The 20,546-nt window shown below is 49.1% G+C and overlaps 2 protein-coding genes across 2 annotated transcripts in view; both read right to left on the bottom strand.

Annotated features, from left to right (window-relative positions):
* zgc:56585 (uncharacterized protein LOC393297 homolog) lies at window positions 1–4,673 on the bottom strand. Its single transcript, XM_068744758.1, has 7 exons — window positions 4,581–4,673; window positions 1,470–1,593; window positions 1,291–1,397; window positions 1,099–1,195; window positions 757–833; window positions 444–601; window positions 1–363 (listed from the first exon to the last, which is right to left on the bottom strand). The coding sequence occupies exons 1-7, from the start codon at window positions 4,671–4,673 to the stop codon at window positions 237–239; spliced, it is 783 nt and encodes a 260-aa protein (XP_068600859.1). The 3' UTR covers window positions 1–236.
* Window positions 4,674–17,928: 13,255 nt separating this feature from the next.
* Window positions 17,929–20,546, bottom strand: part of larp1 (La ribonucleoprotein 1, translational regulator) — a 12,360-nt gene continuing 9,742 nt past the window's right edge. The window contains 12 exon segments of the mRNA XM_068744391.1: window positions 17,929–18,248; window positions 18,368–18,495; window positions 18,594–18,703; window positions 18,792–18,811; window positions 18,813–18,937; window positions 19,026–19,183; window positions 19,280–19,343; window positions 19,346–19,385; window positions 19,460–19,534; window positions 19,536–19,666; window positions 19,793–19,916; window positions 20,518–20,538. Coding sequence (XP_068600492.1) covers window positions 18,051–18,248; window positions 18,368–18,495; window positions 18,594–18,703; window positions 18,792–18,811; window positions 18,813–18,937; window positions 19,026–19,183; window positions 19,280–19,343; window positions 19,346–19,385; window positions 19,460–19,534; window positions 19,536–19,666; window positions 19,793–19,916; window positions 20,518–20,538 — 1,194 coding nt within the window. The 3' untranslated portion in view covers window positions 17,929–18,050.

The raw sequence follows: 20,546 nt of genomic DNA, 5'->3' as shown, positions 1-20,546 counted from the left end.
TTTCACCCGAATTGCGCGATCCAGATGCAAAAGAGACAAATTAAAGTCCCGCCAGTTTTAATGAAGTTCTGCTCACAGATCAGCAGCGGAAGAACCCGACAGGAAGCGCAAACATCTCTTCCACAAGCATTTCTATTGGCTGCTTCGCTGGACAAACACACAGACGACCGTGAACACGACTCTGAAATCAATCATTGACCTTCTAGATTCTAGGTCAGGTTACTCCTGTTTTTTTTTTAAAGATAATCCATTGCTGTGGGGAAAGTAACATATTTTTTTTCTTTGGGGGACACAACGAAGGCCTCGCCATTCTTTGTTTCGTCGGTCACCAGATCCAGGATGGGCGCCACGGTTTCAGAGACACTGAGGACAAAGAGAACCTCCGTGAATTCAAAGGTCTGCAACACGGTTAGTGCTCCCGTCTCTTCTGGTAATTCACTCACCTCAGGACCCCCAGCGTGGCTACCAACTGCTCTTTGACCTCACGCAGCTCGGAGAACTGTCCCAGGTGAGACGTGGTGGTGGAGAAGAGGTCAGTTTGGACAAACGTTGGACAGAGGGCGTTGACTCTTACACCGTAGCCTAACGCAGCAAAGGCGGCCTGGCGACAAAATGTTAGCCTTTAAGGTGTAATGCGAGGACCGATGGGCGGACCTGTCCGAAACACCTGACCGTTAGCGTGCTAACCGGCCACATGTCCAGCCAGGCCAGGGTCAGATTGAAGGACACAAGAGTCCTACAGAGAACTTCCCTTACCGCAACACTCCGAGTGAAGCCGATCACCCCGTGCTTGGTTGCCGTGTAGACGGGGCAACACGTCAGAGGAAGAAGACCTGCAGGATGAGAGCAGCGAACATAAAACACAACAAAAGCCCCAAATAGCAGCACCGTGGAAGTTCTGGTCGACCCGCTTTGAGCCTGAGCTCTGCAATAAAGGCACGTCGCATCAGTTCGGTTCTGATGACAGACAAGTCCGTCCACCAAAGGAGAGATGGAATAAAAGTGCAGGTAGAGCATTAACTGCTCCATCCGACTCCGTGCAACTTCAAAGGAGCACAGGACATGCCGCTAACTTAAAAAAAGAATCATCATCTGCACCTGCGACCGACGCCGTGTTGACGATCACCCCGCCTCGATCGCCGTTCAACTTGCGCATGAGCTCCGTGGCCAGGTAGGTGCCCCTGATGACGGCCACCTGCGAGGCGAGAAGAGGCGTCAGCGGAGACGCCAGCGTTGCACAGTAGAACAAGAAACCGAGGGCGGCGCCGACCGGCCCGCTGCTCCTCTTACAAGGTTGACGGAGACGGTTTCCTCCGGCAGAGTTTCGTTCAGGATGCCGGCGTTGTTGCACAGGATGTCGAGTCCTCCAAAGATGTCCGCTGTCTTCTGCAGCGCATCTTGAGAAGAGATGGAGAGAGCAGTTAGGGCCATTTACCGTTGAGGGCATTTACGGCATGTGCAGGCGTTACCTCTGAACTGCTCCTCCGACCCAACGTCACAGGCGACAAACAGAACGCTCTCCGGTCCAAACTGTTCGGACAGGACCTCCTTCAAATTCTTGCCTGCGGTTTCGTTCACATCCAGGAGGGCGACCTGCACGGAACCAGGACACACACACGCCGTCAGTCCAAACGACACGCACACGCCGTCAGTCCAAACGACACACGCACACGCCGTCAGTCCAAACGACACGCACACGCCGTCAGTCCAAACGACACGCACACGCCGTCAGTCCAAACGACACACACACGCCGTCAGTCCAAACGACACGCACACGCCGTCAGTCCAAACGACACACGCACACGCCGTCAGTCCAAACGACACGCACACGCCGTCAGTCCAAACGACACGCACACGCCGTCAGTCCAAACGACACACGCACACGCCGTCAGTCCAAACGACACGCACACGCCGTCAGTCCAAACGACACACGCACACGCCGTCAGTCCAAACGACACACGCACACGCCGTCAGTCCAAACGACACGCACACGCCGTCAGTCCAAACGACACACGCACACGCCGTCAGTCCAAACGACACGCACACGCCGTCAGTCCAAACGACACACGCACACGCCGTCAGTCCAAACGACACGCACACGCCGTCAGTCCAAACGACACGCACACGCCGTCAGTCCAAACGACACACGCACACGCCGTCAGTCCAAACGACACACGCACACGCCGTCAGTCCAAACGACACGCACACGCCGTCAGTCCAAACGACACGCACACGCCGTCAATCCAAACGACACACACACACGCCATCAGTCCAAACGACACACGCACACGCCGTCAGTCCAAACGACACACGCACACGCCGTCAGTCCAAACGACACGCACACGCCGTCAGTCCAAACGACACGCACACGCCGTCAATCCAAACGACACACACACACACGCCGTCAGTCCAAACGACACGCACACGCCGTCAGTCCAAACGACACGCACACGCCGTCAGTCCAAACGACACACGCACACGCCGTCAGTCCAAACGACACACGCACACGCCGTCAGTCCAAACGACACACGCACACGCCGTCAGTCCAAACGACACGCACACGCCGTCAGTCCAAACGACACACGCACACGCCGTCAGTCCAAACGACACACGCACACGCCGTCAGTCCAAACGACACACGCACACGCCGTCAGTCCAAACGACACGCACACGCCGTCAGTCCAAACGACACACGCACACGCCGTCAGTCCAAACGACACGCACACGCCGTCAGTCCAAACGACACACGCACACGCCGTCAGTCCAAACGACACACGCACACGCCGTCAGTCCAAACGACACGCACACGCCGTCAGTCCAAACGACACGCACACGCCGTCAGTCCAAACGACACACGCACACGCCGTCAGTCCAAACGACACGCACACGCCGTCAGTCCAAACGACACACGCACACGCCGTCAGTCCAAACGACACACGCACACGCCGTCAGTCCAAACGACACGCACACGCCGTCAGTCCAAACGACACACGCACACGCCGTCAGTCCAAACGACACGCACACGCCGTCAGTCCAAACGACACACGCACACGCCGTCAGTCCAAACGACACACGCACACGCCGTCAGTCCAAACGACACGCACACGCCGTCAGTCCAAACGACACACGCACACGCCGTCAGTCCAAACGACACGCACACGCCGTCAGTCCAAACGACACGCACACGCCGTCAGTCCAAACGACACACGCACACGCCGTCAGTCCAAACGACACACGCACACGCCGTCAGTCCAAACGACACGCACACGCCGTCAGTCCAAACGACACGCACACGCCGTCAATCCAAACGACACACACACACGCCATCAGTCCAAACGACACACGCACACGCCGTCAGTCCAAACGACACACGCACACGCCGTCAGTCCAAACGACACGCACACGCCGTCAGTCCAAACGACACGCACACGCCGTCAGTCCAAACGACACGCACACGCCGTCAGTCCAAACGACACACGCACACGCCGTCAGTCCAAACGACACGCACACGCCGTCAGTCCAAACGACACACGCACACGCCGTCAGTCCAAACGACACGCACACGCCGTCAGTCCAAACGACACACGCACACGCCGTCAGTCCAAACGACACACGCACACGCCGTCAGTCCAAACGACACGCACACGCCGTCAGTCCAAACGACACACGCACACGCCGTCAGTCCAAACGACACGCACACGCCGTCAGTCCAAACGACACACGCACACGCCGTCAGTCCAAACGACACACACGTCAAGCCGGGAGAGATTTCTTCCAGACGGTAAACTACGCAGGATTGACTGGATGGTTTATTCACCATAATAGATGGGAAAAGTGAGTTTTTAATAATGTGGGACCTTTAAATTAAGTAATTACAGTTATTTCTTCCTTTAGATCTACTGTTTTTACAGTATTTTAATTGAAATTGATTTTAAATGATCCACTGATCCATAAAAACTAAGAGCCCCAAATCAAGCTTTAAACAATGATTTTTCCGCTGAGACTAACTTTTATAACCAGTTACAGTTACTGATTAACTGTGGGGGGGGGGGGGGGGGGGGCTACCAAAGCTTGTAGCTGCTGCATGCAAACTTCAAGACATTAAATAAATGGTTCTTGTTTTCCAAACTTACACTTATGTATCAAGTCTTTCCCCAAGATAATTATAAAGTTAAAGATATACATCTTTTCTGAAGACATTAAGTTGAGCAAATCCAAAGCAGATGCGTCACAGACGGTTTCTGGGTGTAAAACAAGGCGAGCAAAGTATCTCCAGATCCTTCTTACACTTAATGAAAAATGTTTTACACGGTAAAAACAGTCTGAAACGGTTTGAACTCGTGCGTTCAAAGGTCTTACTGGTCGGTGCCCGCGCTCCAGTTTTCCCCTTGCGCTATACTTTTACGCGTTTGATTTGCTTTTTGCGCGGACGCGCAGACTTTCTCCAAAAGCTGAAGAAGCGCAGGAATCAGGATGGGCCCCGGTGGGCCCGCCCCGGCCAACATCTGGAGCATCTGACACGTCAGAACCAACTATATTCGGGTCCTCTTTACTCCTTTAGGATTCTTTTTTCTTATTACCTTCGCTCCGTGTTGCAGGAGGAGCTCCGCCATCGCTTTCCCGATCCCCATCGCTGCGCCGGTCACTGCGGCGACTTTACCTGCCAACGCCATGGCTGCGGCTGGAGACGGGAGACGGGAGGGCGTCTGCAGGGACATTTAAAGAGGCTGACGTCACTGACGCCCACCAGACGGAAACAGAAATCACCCGAAGGACCGAGACAGATATGGAGGGTAAAACGTGTCCCCATGTCCAGGCATTCAGTTACTACTGTGTACTTCTATTTTTCATTTAGCTCTATATGACGTTTTGCCTCTTAACAATACTACTGTATATCTAATCAGTGGCGTGTTTGGCCACTGATTAGGGGGGCTGAAGCCCCCCTAAAATATTCTTAAGCCCCCCTAAATAATTTTGGGTTGTTTTATAAAAAAAAAAAAAATTTTTTTTTTTTTTTTTTTGTTCAGTGACCAAAAAATGCCGACATATTCTATTAAAGCCGCCAGAATATATGTTTAAAAACATGTAACCTGTCATTATTTACTTAAATCTGATCATGAATCAGTTTCCCCTCACTTCATGACGTAAGGTATAGAGAACCCGTTCCACCTGTTCCTATAGAGAATGCCCACATCACTGAAACAAGGTCCACGTTTTCCCTGTGGCCGCGCTACTTGTAGGACGTCGGTCCCTTCAGCGTGTTTGAACCACACAGAACATCATAGAAGAGCTTTAGGAGAAGAACGTGAACGGATGGATGAAGAATGGATAAAATAAAGTTTTTCGACAAAGTACGTTTATCACTGCTGGTAGTAACATTTAGTTATTGTGTGACACACTTAAAGGAAACGCACAGACGCATTAGCCATGGAGCTATGAGAGAACCACAGCCCTGTGCCACGCCCACATTCTCCCTGAATCAGGGGCAGAGACCTGTAGAACCTGCAGAACCTGGAGGAACCTGCAGGTTCACGCACTGAATAGAACTCAGACACAGTGAAAAGAGAGTTACTTTTCCCTTGCGTGGATAAGATGGCTGGCGAGCTTGAGTTTAGATTCTGCAGTAGATGCAGAGCTACTAAAAGGCATCCAGCATGCAGGCCTAAATGTGAGAACTTCTTGAGTGGATCACAATTGAATGAACTTCAGCCAGAAAACAGAGGAGGTTCTGGTGGCCTGAAACAGAGGCTGGATGTTCTCCCAAAGATATATTGTCTCTGCACAACCTCCTTGATTCAGACATGTTTTACTCTCTGAAGGTTCTACCCAAGTCGCCCTAACGGTGCCCGTAAGCAGCTGCTCATGTGAAAGGTCCTTTAGTGCCCTGCGTCGGTTGCACTGCGTCGGATGCACTGCGTCGGTTGCATTCCTGGCTGCATCAAACGAGCCAGAAAAGACTTCACAGTCTTGCAGTCAGTGAAGAAGACGAGCTTCAGAATCACAACAGAGTGATCCACTCTTAGAAATAGACGGCGTTCTTTGATGCTTCCATCCACCGAGTAACTTGTAATTTGAGCCATTTATTTTATTGTTAATGCTGTAAACATCCTCTTACTGGTTAAACCTGTTTATTGTTGTTTAAAACAGACTGAAATAATAATAATGTATAATTTCTCAGTCCTTGTTAGCCGTTTGTGAGGTTTTGTGCTCGTACGCTACATTTGCTCACATCCTGTGCATCTCCTGGGGGCTAAGCCCCCCCTGTCCTTAAAACCTAGTGACGCCCCTGTATCTAATACTATATATATTGTAACGTTGGTGCAAACCATGAATCAGGAGAGGAGGATTCATTAACAGGATTTATTCCAGCACTAACAGAACCGTTAACAGGGTCACTGTTACGGCCGGAACCCACGCCAACTCCAACTCACGTCACGCACACCTGTCAACCTCCAAGCCTCCACGGCCTTACAAACCGTTGATTTTTTCCTTACAAAATACAAAATAACCTTACACCATATATTTTTTTTTCAAATGCGTTTATTTATGTACATAGTTGGACATTATTAATTAGGATACAGTTCAATTTTGATATTTTAACTAAACTAAAGTATCCATTAATAATGCTTGTAATTTAAATTTTTAAATAAGAACAGATATTTTGGGGGAAAAAAATTGTTAGCACGTTTATTTTTGTAAACCAAACTTAAGTATCGATCCATGATGCTTGTAATTTAAATTTCAAACAGGGACAGAAAAGTACAAACCTTTGCTGGCTTGTGATTGGGAAACATGTTTTTCACGTTTCTTGATATTTGGTGCAGACCGGATGGGACTGTAACAGTTCGTGTTCGTGTTCGTGATTCCTACTCTGCAGAGAGTCAGTGAAGGCATCCAGGGAGGAGGGGCGGGGTGTGTGTGAGCGTGGAGGGGGGTGAGAGAGACGGGAGAGGATATCCGTTCTGTTAGCGGCGGGGTTACCGATTAATAAAAGCTTGTTCTGAGAACATCTCGTCCTTGTTTCAGCGTCTGACGGACGCTACAAATGTGCGTTTTCCCGTACAGATGTTCTTCTACGCCGTGCACGTCTTAGAATGCATAAAAACCGCACTTTGTACGGCAAAAACGTACCGGTTGACAGGTACGCGCCAGGAACCTTCCGCTGCAGCGCGCTACTCTCCGCTCTCGGCTCTCTCTCACTTCCCACTCTGCGCGCGTACATAACACGTCATTTAAAGGAACAGTACAACACAAACTTTATAATGATATTCCCCTAAGGATCATTACAATATTATGTATATCTAGTACTGCTCTTTCTATATAGGCTATCTCCTTTTTTTTTTTTTTACAACTGTCAAATAAAACTCATGAATTAATGTCATGTTAGAATAAAAAAAAAAAGTCATGTCTGAATGAATGAATATATGAATGAATGATTATAATTAGGCCCGAGCGCCTATACTAGGCGTAAGGGGCTATTGCTTTTGCAACGCAGAAGACGACAAGTTGACGAGCGCAGCTCGTCAACTCTCGACAAAGTTGACGAGCGCAGCTCGTCAACCCTCGACAAAGTTGACGAGCGCAGCTCGTCAACCCTCGGCATCCAACACACTCACGCACACACACACCGACACTCAACAGCACACACACACACACCGACACTCAACAACACACACGCACACACACAGACATCGATGTATTTTGTGTAAAAATCGCATACTCAGAAAAAAAGTTATATTGTTTTTGCAAAAATTCTTTATTCTTTATTCTTTATTAGGCCCGAGCGCCTATTCTAGGCGTAAGGGGCTATTGCTTTTGCAACGCAGAAGACAAGTTGACGAGCGTAGCGAGTCAACCCTCGACAAAGTTGACGAGCGCAGCTCGTCAACCCTCGGCATCCAACTTTGCCATGCTGTTGAGGACGACCAACACACTCACGCACACACACACCGACACTCAACAGCACACACACACACCCCGACACTAAACAACACAAATGCACACACACAGAGATCCACAAACACGAGTTGACGAGCGCAGCGAGTCAACTCGTGTTTGTAACTGTCTTCCGATGGTTGACGAGCGCAGCGAGTCAACCATCGGGCGACCAACACACCCACGCCCACACCCACGACACTCAACAGCACACACACACACACCCCGACACTAAACAACACAGACACACAGACACACACACACACACACAAACACGAGTTGACGAGCGAAGCTCGTCAACTCGTGTTTGTGTGCCCCCACAGACGCGTAGCCCTCGTCGAGACCATTCCAAAAACGTATTTTGTGTAGAAATCGCATACTCAGAAAAAAAGTTATATTGTTTTTGCAAAAATTCTTTCTTCTTTATTCTTCTTTATTCTTTATTCTGCTGTTTAAACGGCAATTTGACCCCCTGAACATGCTCGAAAACTCACCAAACTTTGAACCAAGCTCAGAACCGGCGAAAAATTAATTATTTTATGTGTTTTGAAATTGGGCATGAAAAAGTGGCGCGCTAGCGCCACCTACAAAAATCACAATGCATTGTGCCTATGGGGGGTCCGACGCCAACTTTGTCGGACAGCCACGAAATTCGGTACACACATGCGTCAAGTCAGGGCAAAAAAAAAAAAGTATTATGGCCACGCCCCCAGACACACAGGAAGGCGGCCATATTGGATATAATTTTAAAAACTGCAGAGTCAGCGTTTGCACACACACACACTCCAATCCAAACCAAATTTTAAACACTTATTGACCCTTCCTACCTGGACACTTTAAAAGGGAAACTTTGACAATCAGCCTTACAGCGCCCCCTAGAGAACGATAACAAAAATTGAATGGGAATTAAAAACACACTTTGCCAGAAATGATTGAAACTTACCAGAAAAGTCCCTCATGTGGTCCCGATCAAAAAACACAATCGTAACCATGTTGTTGGTTTTACGGTGTTGCCGTGGCGATGGCAACCCCTCCTATGGGGAAGGGTCCGACGCCAACTTTGTCGGACAGCCACGAAATTCGGTACAGACATGCGTCATGTCAGGGCAAAAAAATTAATTAGGCCCGAGCGCCTATTCTAGGCGTAAGGGGCTATTGCTTTTGCAACGCAGAAGACAAGTTGACGAGCGTAGCGAGTCAACCCTCGACAAAGTTGACGAGCGCAGCTCGTCAACCCTCGGCATCCAACTTTGCCATGCTGTTGAGGACGACCAACACACTCACGCACACACACACCGACACTCAACAGCACACACACACACCCCGACACTAAACAACACAAATGCACACACACAGAGATCCACAAACACGAGTTGACGAGCGCAGCGAGTCAACTCGTGTTTGTGTGCCCCCACAGACGCGTAGCCCTCGTCGAGACCATTCCGAAAATGTATTTTGTGTAGAAATCGCACACTCAGAAAAAAAGTTATATTGTTTTTGCAAAAATTCTTTATTCTTCTTTTTTCTTTATTCTTTATTCTTTATTCTTTATTCTGCTGTTTAAACGGCAATTTGACCCCCTGAACATGCTCGAAAACTCACCAAACTTTGAACCAAGCTCAGAACCGGCGAAAAATTAATTATTTTATGTGTTTTAAAATTGGGCATGAAAAAGTGGCGCGCTAGCGCCACCTACAAAAATCACAATGCGTTGTGCCTATGGGGGGTCCGACGCCAACTTTGTCGGACAGCCACGAAATTCGGTACACACATGCGTCAAGTCAGGGCAAAAAAAAAAAAGTATTATGGCCACGCCCCCAGACACACAGGAAGGCGGCCATATTGGATATAATTTTAAAAACTGCTGAGTCAGCGTTTGCACACACACACACTCCAATCCAAACCAAATTTTAAACACTTATTGACCCTTCCTGCCTGGACACTTTAAAAGGGAAACTTTGACAATCGGCCTTACAGCGCCCCCTAGAGAACGATAACAAAAATTGAATGGGAATTAAAAAAATACTTTGCCAGAAATGATTGAAACTTACCAGAAAAGTCCCTCATGTGGTCCCGATCAAAAAACACAATCGTAACCATGTTGTTTTTACGCTGTTGCCATGGCGATGGCAACCCCTCCTATGGGGAGGGGTCCGACGCCAACTTTGTCGGACAGCCACGAAATTCGGTACAGACATGCGTCATGTCAGGGCAAAAAAAAAATGTATTGTGGCCACGCCCCCAGACACACAGGAAGGCGGCCATATTGGATTGAAACTCCTGACGGCAGATGGCCATATAATCCAAATAACGATTTGACTAAACTGTGAGCTACCAATGCAGCTCAAATCTAAACACTTGTGAAGCACTCAGGACAAAAGCGGCGCGCGTCGGCGGGTCAGCTCAACGGCCTGTCGGCCGGCGAGGGCCTACAACGCCGCTTGCGGCTTTAATTCTTTATTCTTCTTCTTTGTTCTGCTGTTTAAACGGCAATTTGACCCCCTGAACATGCTCGAAAACTCACCAAACTTTGAACCAAGCTCAGAACCGGCGAAAAATTAATTATTTTATGTGTTTTAAAATTGGGCATGAAAAAGTGGCGCGTCAGCGCCACCTACAAAAATCACAATGCATTGTGCCTATGGGGGGTCCGACGCCAACTTTGTCGGACAGCCACGAAATTCGGTACACACATGCGTCAAGTCAAGGCAAAAAAAAAAAAGTATTATGGCCACGCCCCCAGACACACAGGAAGGCGGCCATATTGGATATAATTTTAAAAACTGCTGAGTCAGCGTTTGCACACACACACAATCCAATCCAAACCAAATTTTAAACACTGATTGACCCTTCCTACCTGGACACTTTAAAAGGGAAACTTTGACAATCAGCCTTACAGCGCCCCCTAGAGAACGATAACAAAAATTTAATGGGAATTAAAAAAACACTTTGCCAGAAATGATTGAAACTTACCAGAAAAGTCCCTCATGTGGTCCCGAACAAAAAACACAATCGTAACCATGTTGTTGTTTTTACGCTGTTGCCATGGCGATGGCAACCCCTCCTATGGGGAGGGGTCCGACGCCAACTTTGTCGGACAGCCACGAAATTTGGTACAGACATGCGTCATGTCAGTGCAAAAAAAAAAAAAATATGGCCACGCCCCCAGACACACAGGAAGGCGGCCATATTGGATTGAAACTCCTGATGGCAGATGGCCATATAATCCAAATAACGATTTGACTAAACTGTGAGCTACTCATGCAGCTCAAATCTAAACACTTGCGAAGCACTCAGGACAAAAGCGGCGTGCGTCGGCGGGTCAGCTCAACGGCCTGTCGGCCGGCGAGGGCCTACAACGCCGCTTGCGGCTTTAATCTTATAATTCCTTCCCTTCTGGGCTTGCTGCGATCGGTAAATTAAAAGAGATGATCACAATATTAAGGCTACATATATTTATTTGGACTTAAATAATTAAATATGGTGCCACAGCAGTGAAAATAACTAATAATCATAAAACTTATAGAAAAATGTCAAAGTGGAAATCCACGTGGTCATCGGGAGCTGGTTGATTAGTAAAATAAATGTGGTGCCAGTTTCAACTAGGAAAGCTCCACATTTCCAGTCTTTCCTGATTAGACTAGAACTGCGTCTTAACGACCCGTTTTTCTAGTAATGGGGTTAAAACCGGATTTGCTTTGTTCTGAGATATTTCTCATTCTAGCAAAACAAGAAAGTCAGGAGTTAGCATTTGCTGTTTTTGTTTTTTTTCTTTATTAAAGGAAAAGCATATTTACTACAAATTACAAATAACACTAATAGCGAATCACATCAGCCTACAAAGCAGATATTATGAATATTAAATGATATAATACAAGATCTCATTCAAGCATTTTACATTTTTCCATTTTATATATTTTTTTTGTTTTTTTCCTTGTTTTCAGCTTTTTTTCCCTCATGATAAGCCTCGGATATTGTAACGTAATGAACGATCTGCGTGGTTCATGTAGTTAGACATTATTCATATGGCTTTATGCAATTTTGTCCTTTTTTTTTTCTTTCCCAGTCTCAGACATCCCAAACGCTCCTCGTTTACGACTCCTCCATCCAGAGTCCGGCCAGAAGGCCAAATGGAAAACCGACAGGAATCGGGTGTGGCGCCCCCTACAGGTTGTTGGACAGCAAGCAGTTCCACGTTGCCAGAAACTCCCTCAAATGTCTGATGGCCACCCGAGGGTGGGACCATGCGACTCCCCCAGGAAGACGCCCCCTAGAGGCGATCTGTGGTGTATGCACCCATACACCCACGCACCCCACTTCTCCCATTGCAAGGCTTCGCCGGTTTGGGGGAAACAAGTGTCCTCATCGCTCATTATTATTCATCTGTAGTAAACACAGATCCAGAGCTCCCTGAAGATAAACGTAACCAAACAAAAAAGAAAACGTACAGCTTTGCATTTCTGGCATTTACATATTTCCGTGGATTCGTAAGAAGGCGAAGAACATGCATTCACAAGACAAGACAAAGACGTCATCCAGCGGGGCCGGGGGGGGGGGGGGGGGTGTCCATAGAAACAAGAAGCAGAATGTTCCAACAGTGTCGGGGCTTGGGAACTTAAGTAGATCCATTTCAGCTCATGTAACTGTGCTGTTCGGCTCAGGAGCAAAAACTGAAGTAGAAAATGGAAAATTGTCCATTTGCATATCAACACGTTAAGACTTTTAGGAACTCCTTGTTGAATTTAAAACACAAAACCCAATTATTTTGGTTTGAAGAGAAGATTTAGCGGCTCCGCCCATCAAAAAACAAAAAACCTCCACTGACTGATCTCTGGGCCAGACGCAGATTTAGTCCTGGCAGCGAGTAACTGTCGCCGTTCCCTTTCCTGTTTGTGTGTTCCCATTTCTGAAAATCATCAAACAGCGCGACACAAACCGCCGTCTCGACAAGAACGCCGGAAACACTGCAGATTGAAATCAAAAAAGCAATAAGAGATTATCGCGAGAGCACAGAACAAAACAAGTTAAAGTACACAGAAGTAAGGCAGATATATCATCTATAAACAAAAGCTGCGGTTTTCTCTTCATCTGCTAAATTCACATTTACATTAGTGGAGGAAAGGAACCTCCCTCCAGCCGGACGCAGGGGGACGCGTGTCCGTCGCCCTCGTGCTGCTACATCTGTACCTGGATCGCCGTCCGGGTGTGAAACAAGAGGCGTCGCCACCGGGGGGGGGGGGGGGGGGGCACCTGCGACAGAGCTTCTCCTCACGGCCGTCGCTTCTTCAAGTAATGCGGATCGATGATTCCAGTCCCGATCACCGCTACCGTCAACGGATGGATGGATCGATGTCAAAGGATGGATGCAGCTTGTCTGAGGGGGGGGGGGGGGGGGGTTAGGGACGCTCCCGTCTCTGCTCTACACCCCACTCAAGTGTTTTTTTTTTGGGGGGGGGGGGCTTGAGTTTAGATTCTGCAGTAGATGCAGAGCTACTAAAAGGCATCCAGCATGCAGGCCTAAATGTGAGAACTTCTTGAGTGGATCACAATTGAATGAACTTCAGCCAGAAAACAGAGGAGGTTCTGGTGGCCTGAAACAGAGGCTGGATGTTCTCCCAAAGATATATTGTCTCTGCACAACCTCCTTGATTCAGACATGTTTTACTCTCTGAAGGTTCTACCCAAGTCGCCCTAACAGTGCCCGTAAGCAGCTGCTCATGTGAAAGGTCCTTTAGTGCCCTGCGTCGGTTGCACTGCGTCGGATGCACTGCGTCGGTTGCATTCCTGGCTGCATCAAACGAGCCAGAAAAGACTTCACAGTCTTGCAGTCATTGAAGAAGACGAGCTTCAGAATCACAACAGAGTGATCGACTCTTAGAAATATACGGCGTTCTTTGATGCTTCCATCCACCGAGTAACTTGTAATTTGAGCCATTTATTTTATTGTTAATGCTGTAAACATCCTCTTACTGGTTAAACCTGTTTATTGTTGTTTAAAACAGACTGAAATAATAATAATGTATAATTTCTCAGTCCTTGTTAGCCGTTTGTGAGGTTTTGTGCTCGTACGCTACATTTGCTCACATCCTGTGCATCTCCTGGGGGCTAAGCCCCCCCTGTCCTTAAAACCTAGTGACGCCCCTGTATCTAATACTATATATATTGTAACGTTGGTGCAAACCATGAATCAGGAGAGGAGGATTCATTAACAGGATTTATTCCAGCACTAACAGAACCGTTAACAGGGTCACTGTTACGGCCGGAACCCACGCCAACTCCAACTCACGTCACGCACACCTGTCAACCTCCAAGCCTCCACGGCCTTACAAACCGTTGATTTTTTCCTTACAAAATACAAAATAACCTTACACCATATATTTTTTTTTCAAATGCGTTTATTTATGTACATAGTTGGACATTATTAATTAGGATACAGTTCAATTTTGATATTTTAACTAAACTAAAATATCCATTAATAATGCTTGTAATTTAATTTTTTAAATAAGAACAGATATTTTGGGGGGAAAAAATTGTTAGCACGTTTATTTTTGTAAACCAAACTTAAGTATCGATCCATGATGCTTGTAATTTAAATTTCAAACAGGGACAGAAAAGTACAAACCTTTGCTGGCTTGTGATTGGGAAACATGTTTTTCACGTTTCTTGATATTCGGTGCAGACCGGATGGGACTGTAACAGTTCGTGTTCGTGTTCGTGATTCCTACTCTGCAGAGAGTCAGTGAAGGCATCCAGGGAGGAGGGGCGGTGTGTGTGTGAGCGTGGAGGGGGGTGAGAGAGACGGGAGAGGATATCCGTTCTGTTAGCGGCGGGGTTACCGATTAATAAAAGCTTGTTCTGAGAACATCTCGTCCTTGTTTCAGCGTCTGACGGACGCTACAAATGTGCGTTTTCCCGTACAGATGTTCTTCTACGCCGTGCACGTCTTAGAATGCATAAAAACCGCACTTTGTACGGCAAAAACGTACCGGTTGACAGGTACGCGCCAGGAACCTTCCGCTGCAGCGCGCTACTCTCCGCTCTCGGCTCTCTCTCACTTCCCACTCTGCGCGCGTACATAACACGTCATTTAAAGGAACAGTACAACACAAACTTTATAATGATATTCCCCTAAGGATCATTACAATATTATGTATATCTAGTACTGCTCTTTCTATATAGGCTATCTCCTTTTTTTTTTTTTTACAACTGTCAAATAAAACTCATGAATTAATGTCATGTTAGAATAAAAAAAAAAAGTCATGTCTGAATGAATGAATATATGAATGAATGATTATAATCTTATAATTCCTTCCCTTCTGGGCTTGCTGCGATCGGTAAATTAAAAGAGATGATCACAATATTAAGGCTACATATATTTATTTGGACTTAAATAATTAAATATGGTGCCACAGCAGTGAAAATAACTAATAATCATAAAACTTATAGAAAAATGTCAAAGTGGAAATCCACGTGGTCATCGGGAGCTGGTTGATTAGTAAAATAAATGTGGTGCCAGTTTCAACTAGGAAAGCTCCACATTTCCAGTCTTTCCTGATTAGACTAGAACTGCGTCTTAACGACCCGTTTTTCTAGTAATGGGGTTAAAACCGGATTTGCTTTGTTCTGAGATATTTCTCATTCTAGCAAAACAAGAAAGTCAGGAGTTAGCATTTGCTGTTTTTGTTTTTTTTCTTTATTAAAGGAAAAGCATATTTACTACAAATTACAAATAACACTAATAGCGAATCACATCAGCCTACAAAGCAGATATTATGAATATTAAATGATATAATACAAGATCTCATTCAAGTATTTTACATTTTTCCATTTTATATATTTTTTTTGTTTTTTTCCTTGTTTTCAGCTTTTTTTCCCTCACGATAAGCCTCGGATATTGTAACGTAATGAACGATCTGCGTGGTTCATGTAGTTAGACATTATTCATATGGCTTTATGCAATTTTGTCCTTTTTTTTTTCTTTCCCAGTCTCAGACATCCCAAACGCTCCTCGTTTACGACTCCTCCATCCAGAGTCCGGCCAGAAGGCCAAATGGAAAACCGACAGGAATCGGGTGTGGCGCCCCCTACAGGTTGTTGGACAGCAAGCAGTTCCACGTTGCCAGAAACTCCCTCAAATGTCTGATGGCCACCCGAGGGTGGGACCATGCGACTCCCCCAGGAAGACGCCCCCTAGAGGCGATCTGTGGTGTATGCACCCACACACCCACGCACCCCACTTCTCCCATTGCAAGGCTTCGCCGGTTTGGGGGAAACAAGTGTCCTCATCGCTCATTATTATTCATCTGTAGTAAACACAGATCCAGAGCTCCCTGAAGATAAACGTAACCAAACAAAAAAGAAAACGTACAGCTTTGCATTTCTGGCATTTACATATTTCCGTGGATTCGTAAGAAGGCGAAGAACATGCATTCACAAGACAAGACAAAGACGTCATCCAGCGGGGCCGGGGGGGGGGGGGTGTCCATAGAAACAAGAAGCAGAATGTTCCAACAGTGTCGGGGCTTGGGAACTTAAGTAGATCCATTTCAGCTCATGTAACTGTGCTGTTCGGCTCAGGAGCAAAAACTGAAGTAGAAAATGGAAAATTGTCCATTTGCATATCAACACGTTAAGACTTTTAGGAACTCCTTGTTGAATTTAAAACACAAAACCCAATTATTTTGGTTTGAAGAGAAGATTTAGCGGCTCCGCCCATAAAAAAACAAAAAACCTCCACTGACTGATCTCTGGGCCAGACGCAGATTTAGTCCTGGCAGCGAGTAACTGTCGCCGTTCCCTTTCCTGTTTGTGTGTTCCCATTTCTGAAAATCATCAAACAGCGCGACACAAACCGCCGTCTCGACAAGAACGCCGGAAACACTGCAGATTGAAATCAAAAAAGCAATAAGAGATTATCGCGAGAGCACAGAACAAAACAAGTTAAAGTACACAGAAGTAAGGCAGATATATCATCTATAAACAAAAGCTGCGGTTTTCTCTTCATCTGCTAAATTCACATTTACATTAGTGGAGGAAAGGAACCTCCCTCCAGCCGGACGCAGGGGGACGCGTGTCCGTCGCCCTCGTGCTGCTACATCTGTACCTGGATCGCCGTCCGGGTGTGAAACAAGAGGCGTCGCCACCGGGGGGGGGGGGGGGGGGGCACCTGCGACAGAGCTTCTCCTCACGGCCGTCGCTTCTTCAAGTAATGCGGATCGATGATTCCAGTCCCGATCACCGCTACCGTCAACGGATGGATGGATCGATGTCAAAGGATGGATGCAGCTTGTCTGAGGGGGGGGGGGTTAGGGACGCTCCCGTCTCTGCTCTACACCCCACTCAAGTGTTTTTTTTTTGGGGGGGGGGGGCATCAAACCACCACCAGGTTGGCTTCAGCACAAAAAAGCACGACAAACAGGAACAGGACGGGACAGACAGACCAGTGTCTTCTGGAAGACAGTTCAGGAGACGTAGCACCACCTGGTGGCCTCTGGGGGAAAGACTTCAACGCTGTACAATCAATAGTAAGGGGGGGGGCACAAGTTAGAAGCAGTAAAACCATTAAAATAAGGCAACTTTCAAAGATCCCGTCCACGAATGGATTGATTTATGTCTCATCAAAGTCCATGAAATAAATCACTTTTAAGCTCCGCCCCCTCCGCTCAAGAGGACATCTGTGGATGGAAATGTCCGTCTCTTGGCTCAAATCCACTTTGGCCCAGTTGGATGTGTGGGGGGGGGGTCATTTCTGATGCCGTGTTGTTGATATTTCTACAATCTCATAATTAAAAATCCGAGATCTGGGCAAGAAATCAAAAATCTGTCAGCCAGCAGGACAAAGACGATCAAAGAGGGACGCCAGAGACTTAAAAAAAAAGGAGGAGGGGGGGGGGGGGGGGGGGGCGTTCACTTTGAAAATAGAAAGGAGATCAGAGCTCCGTCTGCGTCGTCACTCCTTCAGACAAAAAGGCCGTAAAGCTAATCAATAAGCCACGTATCAATCAAAAGTTTCCACAGGGGGAGAAGCTTCTCATTCTGAATGAGCTGCCCCGCCCCCTGGTGGCGACTGGCTGACGCGGCTCGAGTTGATCCATGTCGTCTGGCGAGGCCTGCAGCTACTTCAGCGTCTGAGTGTCTGGTTCGGGGGCCGCGGCCTCCTGGCTGGGGGGGCTGGCATCGTCGTCCTTGGCCGTGGCGGAGGCGGAGGCCGGGCCGGCCTGGCTGAGGGGCCGGCCGGAAGGCTGAGAGGGGTGCCGGCGGCGCCCGTCCCCGCCGGACGAGTGTCTTCGGCGGCCTCTCTCCTCCATCGGTGGCTGGGGGAAGAGAACAGACGACGAGAACAGCCTCATTCGGGTCCGGGACTCGAACCCCCCCCGTGCGTCCTGCATTCCAGCTGGAACCGCCTTTCAAACCAAAGAGTCGTCTTACTTACGTCAACCCTGAAATCTTCCAGACGCTTGAACTTGCTTAAGTAACCCTGCAGCTTTCCCTCGATCTCCAGGCTCTTGGCTTTCGAGTATTTGAGGAAGGCCCAGAACTTCTCCAGCCCGTAGAGCTGACCTGGGGACAGACGAACGGAGACGCATCCGTCTCAGTGGACTAGCAGCCGGGGGGGGGGGGGGGGGGGTGTCGTGAGATCTACTCCTCGTCTTCCTCACCGGCCTCGTAGTCCTTCACCGTCTCCTCCTGGAAGTCCTTGAAGATGTCCGGCCTGAACTTCCGCTCCAGCCCGTAGCTGTAGTACCTGAACAGACACTCCAAGCCGTACCTGACGGGGATCCCCCCCCCCAGAAACACCCCTGTGAGGACCGAGCGGCAGAAACCAGGTGTGCGAGTGCGTCAGCGAGGCCCCCCACCTGTAGCCCTCCTTCCCGTCCCTCCACCACCAGCTGCTTGAACTCCTCGTACATCTTCCTGTTGAAGTGGTCTCGCAGGAAAAACGACCAGAAGCGGAAGAGCGTGTTCATCTCTTGCGATTGGCCGATTCCCAGCCGCTTCCGCTCTGGAGGAAGACGCGCAGTTAAACCCACAAGGCGAACGGCGGCGAAGAGGAAACGACCGCGCGGCGGAGGAAGGGGAGCGCGCCGTACCGTTCAGGCAGCGCCGGCGGTACTTGTGGTAGACGTGCTGCGTGAAGCCGTTCTCCTTCAGCAGCTCGTGGGACGGGTGCTGGAACTTGGGGAGGGACTGCGGCGTGCAGCCGACGTTACCCAGGGCGGGGGTGCCCTCCGAGGGGCTGGCGGTGGAGCTGAGAGGAGGAAGAGGAGGAGGAGGAGAACAGTACAGGGGTCAATCGCGTCATCGCCAGGACCGAACGCCGCCCGCCGCCCGGGGGGCGCCTCACCTGACGGACGCCGTGCGGGAGCGGTGCTCCCTGGAGTCCATCACCCAGCCGACGTGACACTCCATGGGGGGTTGGAGCTGTGGCGAGTCTTTCTCTTTCTCGGCGTCTTGAGATTCAAACGTTTAGCGGGTCAGCCCACCGAAACATCGGGAACGTCTCACGCCACGGCGCTCGCCCTACCTTGGCGTCCACCGGCCGGCTTTCCTTCACCACCGGGTAGAAACGCGGCGTCATGGTCTGGTCCTTCCGGTGAGGGGGTGCGCGGCGTGCGCGGCGTCCGGGCACTGCGGTAGTTGGGGGAGTCGGGCACGGTGGCGGGGAGCGAGCGGGCCATCGCGGAGGGCTCGGGGGCGCCGAACAGCTTGTTGGCTAAAGCGTCTGTGGCGACTGAGGAGGAGGAGGAGGAGAAGCTTCGTCTCAGCCAATCACGAGACAGAACTGCTGAAAACCGACGACGATGCTAGGCTAGCCTGCCGCTAACGGTTTGCATCTCAGCAGGTTCTGGGTTCTTACTCTGCTGGGGCCGGGGGGGGCCCGGGGGGACTTCCTGGTTGGGGTCGATGGGGGGTTCGGGGGTCAGGCAGTCGAACTGTTCGCGGCTTATCAGGTGGACCTTCTTGAAGTTCTCCACCTCTTGCTGCAGGAATGAGAGAAACGGGCGTTGCTATGACAACCACTCAAGGCAGGAAGAGATCAAAGGATTCTGGATAAATGACGCTTCAAGGATGAAACGGGTTCTGTTTTGTTCGTCCTTTACAAACTAAATGTGTCGGAGAGGAAGTCGAGTCCGGCTGCTGTCCCTCTGATCCGACCCCGCGGGTCACCTCGGATTCAAACCTTCAACTTCGGACAGCTAATCTGATCCGGTTCCTCAGCAGCAGCTCTCGTTCCCCCCCCCCCCCCACGTCAGACTCACACTCATCCTGTCATCCATCCAAGCACCCCCGGACCTTTGAGCGTTCATCTTTTGACTCCGGCCTTCAGACCGGCGCCGCGTACGACGAGTGTATTTATAAGGACACGCCCCCAATTCTACACGCCGCTGGATGAGCCGGCGAACAATGAGCCAACAAAACCACAAAGGGGCGCAGTGAAAACAAAAAGCATTCGTCCACGTCCAGAACAGCTGGGGGGTAGACGGGGCAGGCAAGTCCCCGACCTACGTCCCCGTCCTACGTCCCCGTCCTATGTCCCCCCCCCCCCCCCCCCCCCCCCGGCGAAGGGGCCGACGGCCTCACCTTGATGGTGGCGTACTCGGGCTCGTACG

The sequence above is a fragment of the Brachionichthys hirsutus genome, chromosome 10 (assembly GCF_040956055.1).
Source record: "Brachionichthys hirsutus isolate HB-005 chromosome 10, CSIRO-AGI_Bhir_v1, whole genome shotgun sequence".
Classification (NCBI taxonomy): Eukaryota; Metazoa; Chordata; class Actinopteri; order Lophiiformes; family Brachionichthyidae; genus Brachionichthys; species Brachionichthys hirsutus.
The sequence above is the reverse complement of the archived record's forward strand: the minus strand, read 5'-3'. Positions and strand labels throughout refer to the sequence as shown.

Bases quoted from the DNA above. Each gene is read 5' to 3' on its own strand.
- zgc:56585 (XM_068744758.1), bottom strand. From the start codon at position 4,673: ATGGCGTTGGCAGGTAAAGTCGCCGCAGTGACCGGCGCAGCGATGGGG. The intron at 834-1,098 runs GTGCAGATGATG...CTCATCCTGCAG, and splicing joins CAACACGGCGTCGGTCGCAG to GTCTTCTTCCTCTGACGTGT. The intron at 602-756 runs GTAAGGGAAGTT...TTTTGTCGCCAG, and splicing joins GCTTCACTCGGAGTGTTGCG to GCCGCCTTTGCTGCGTTAGG.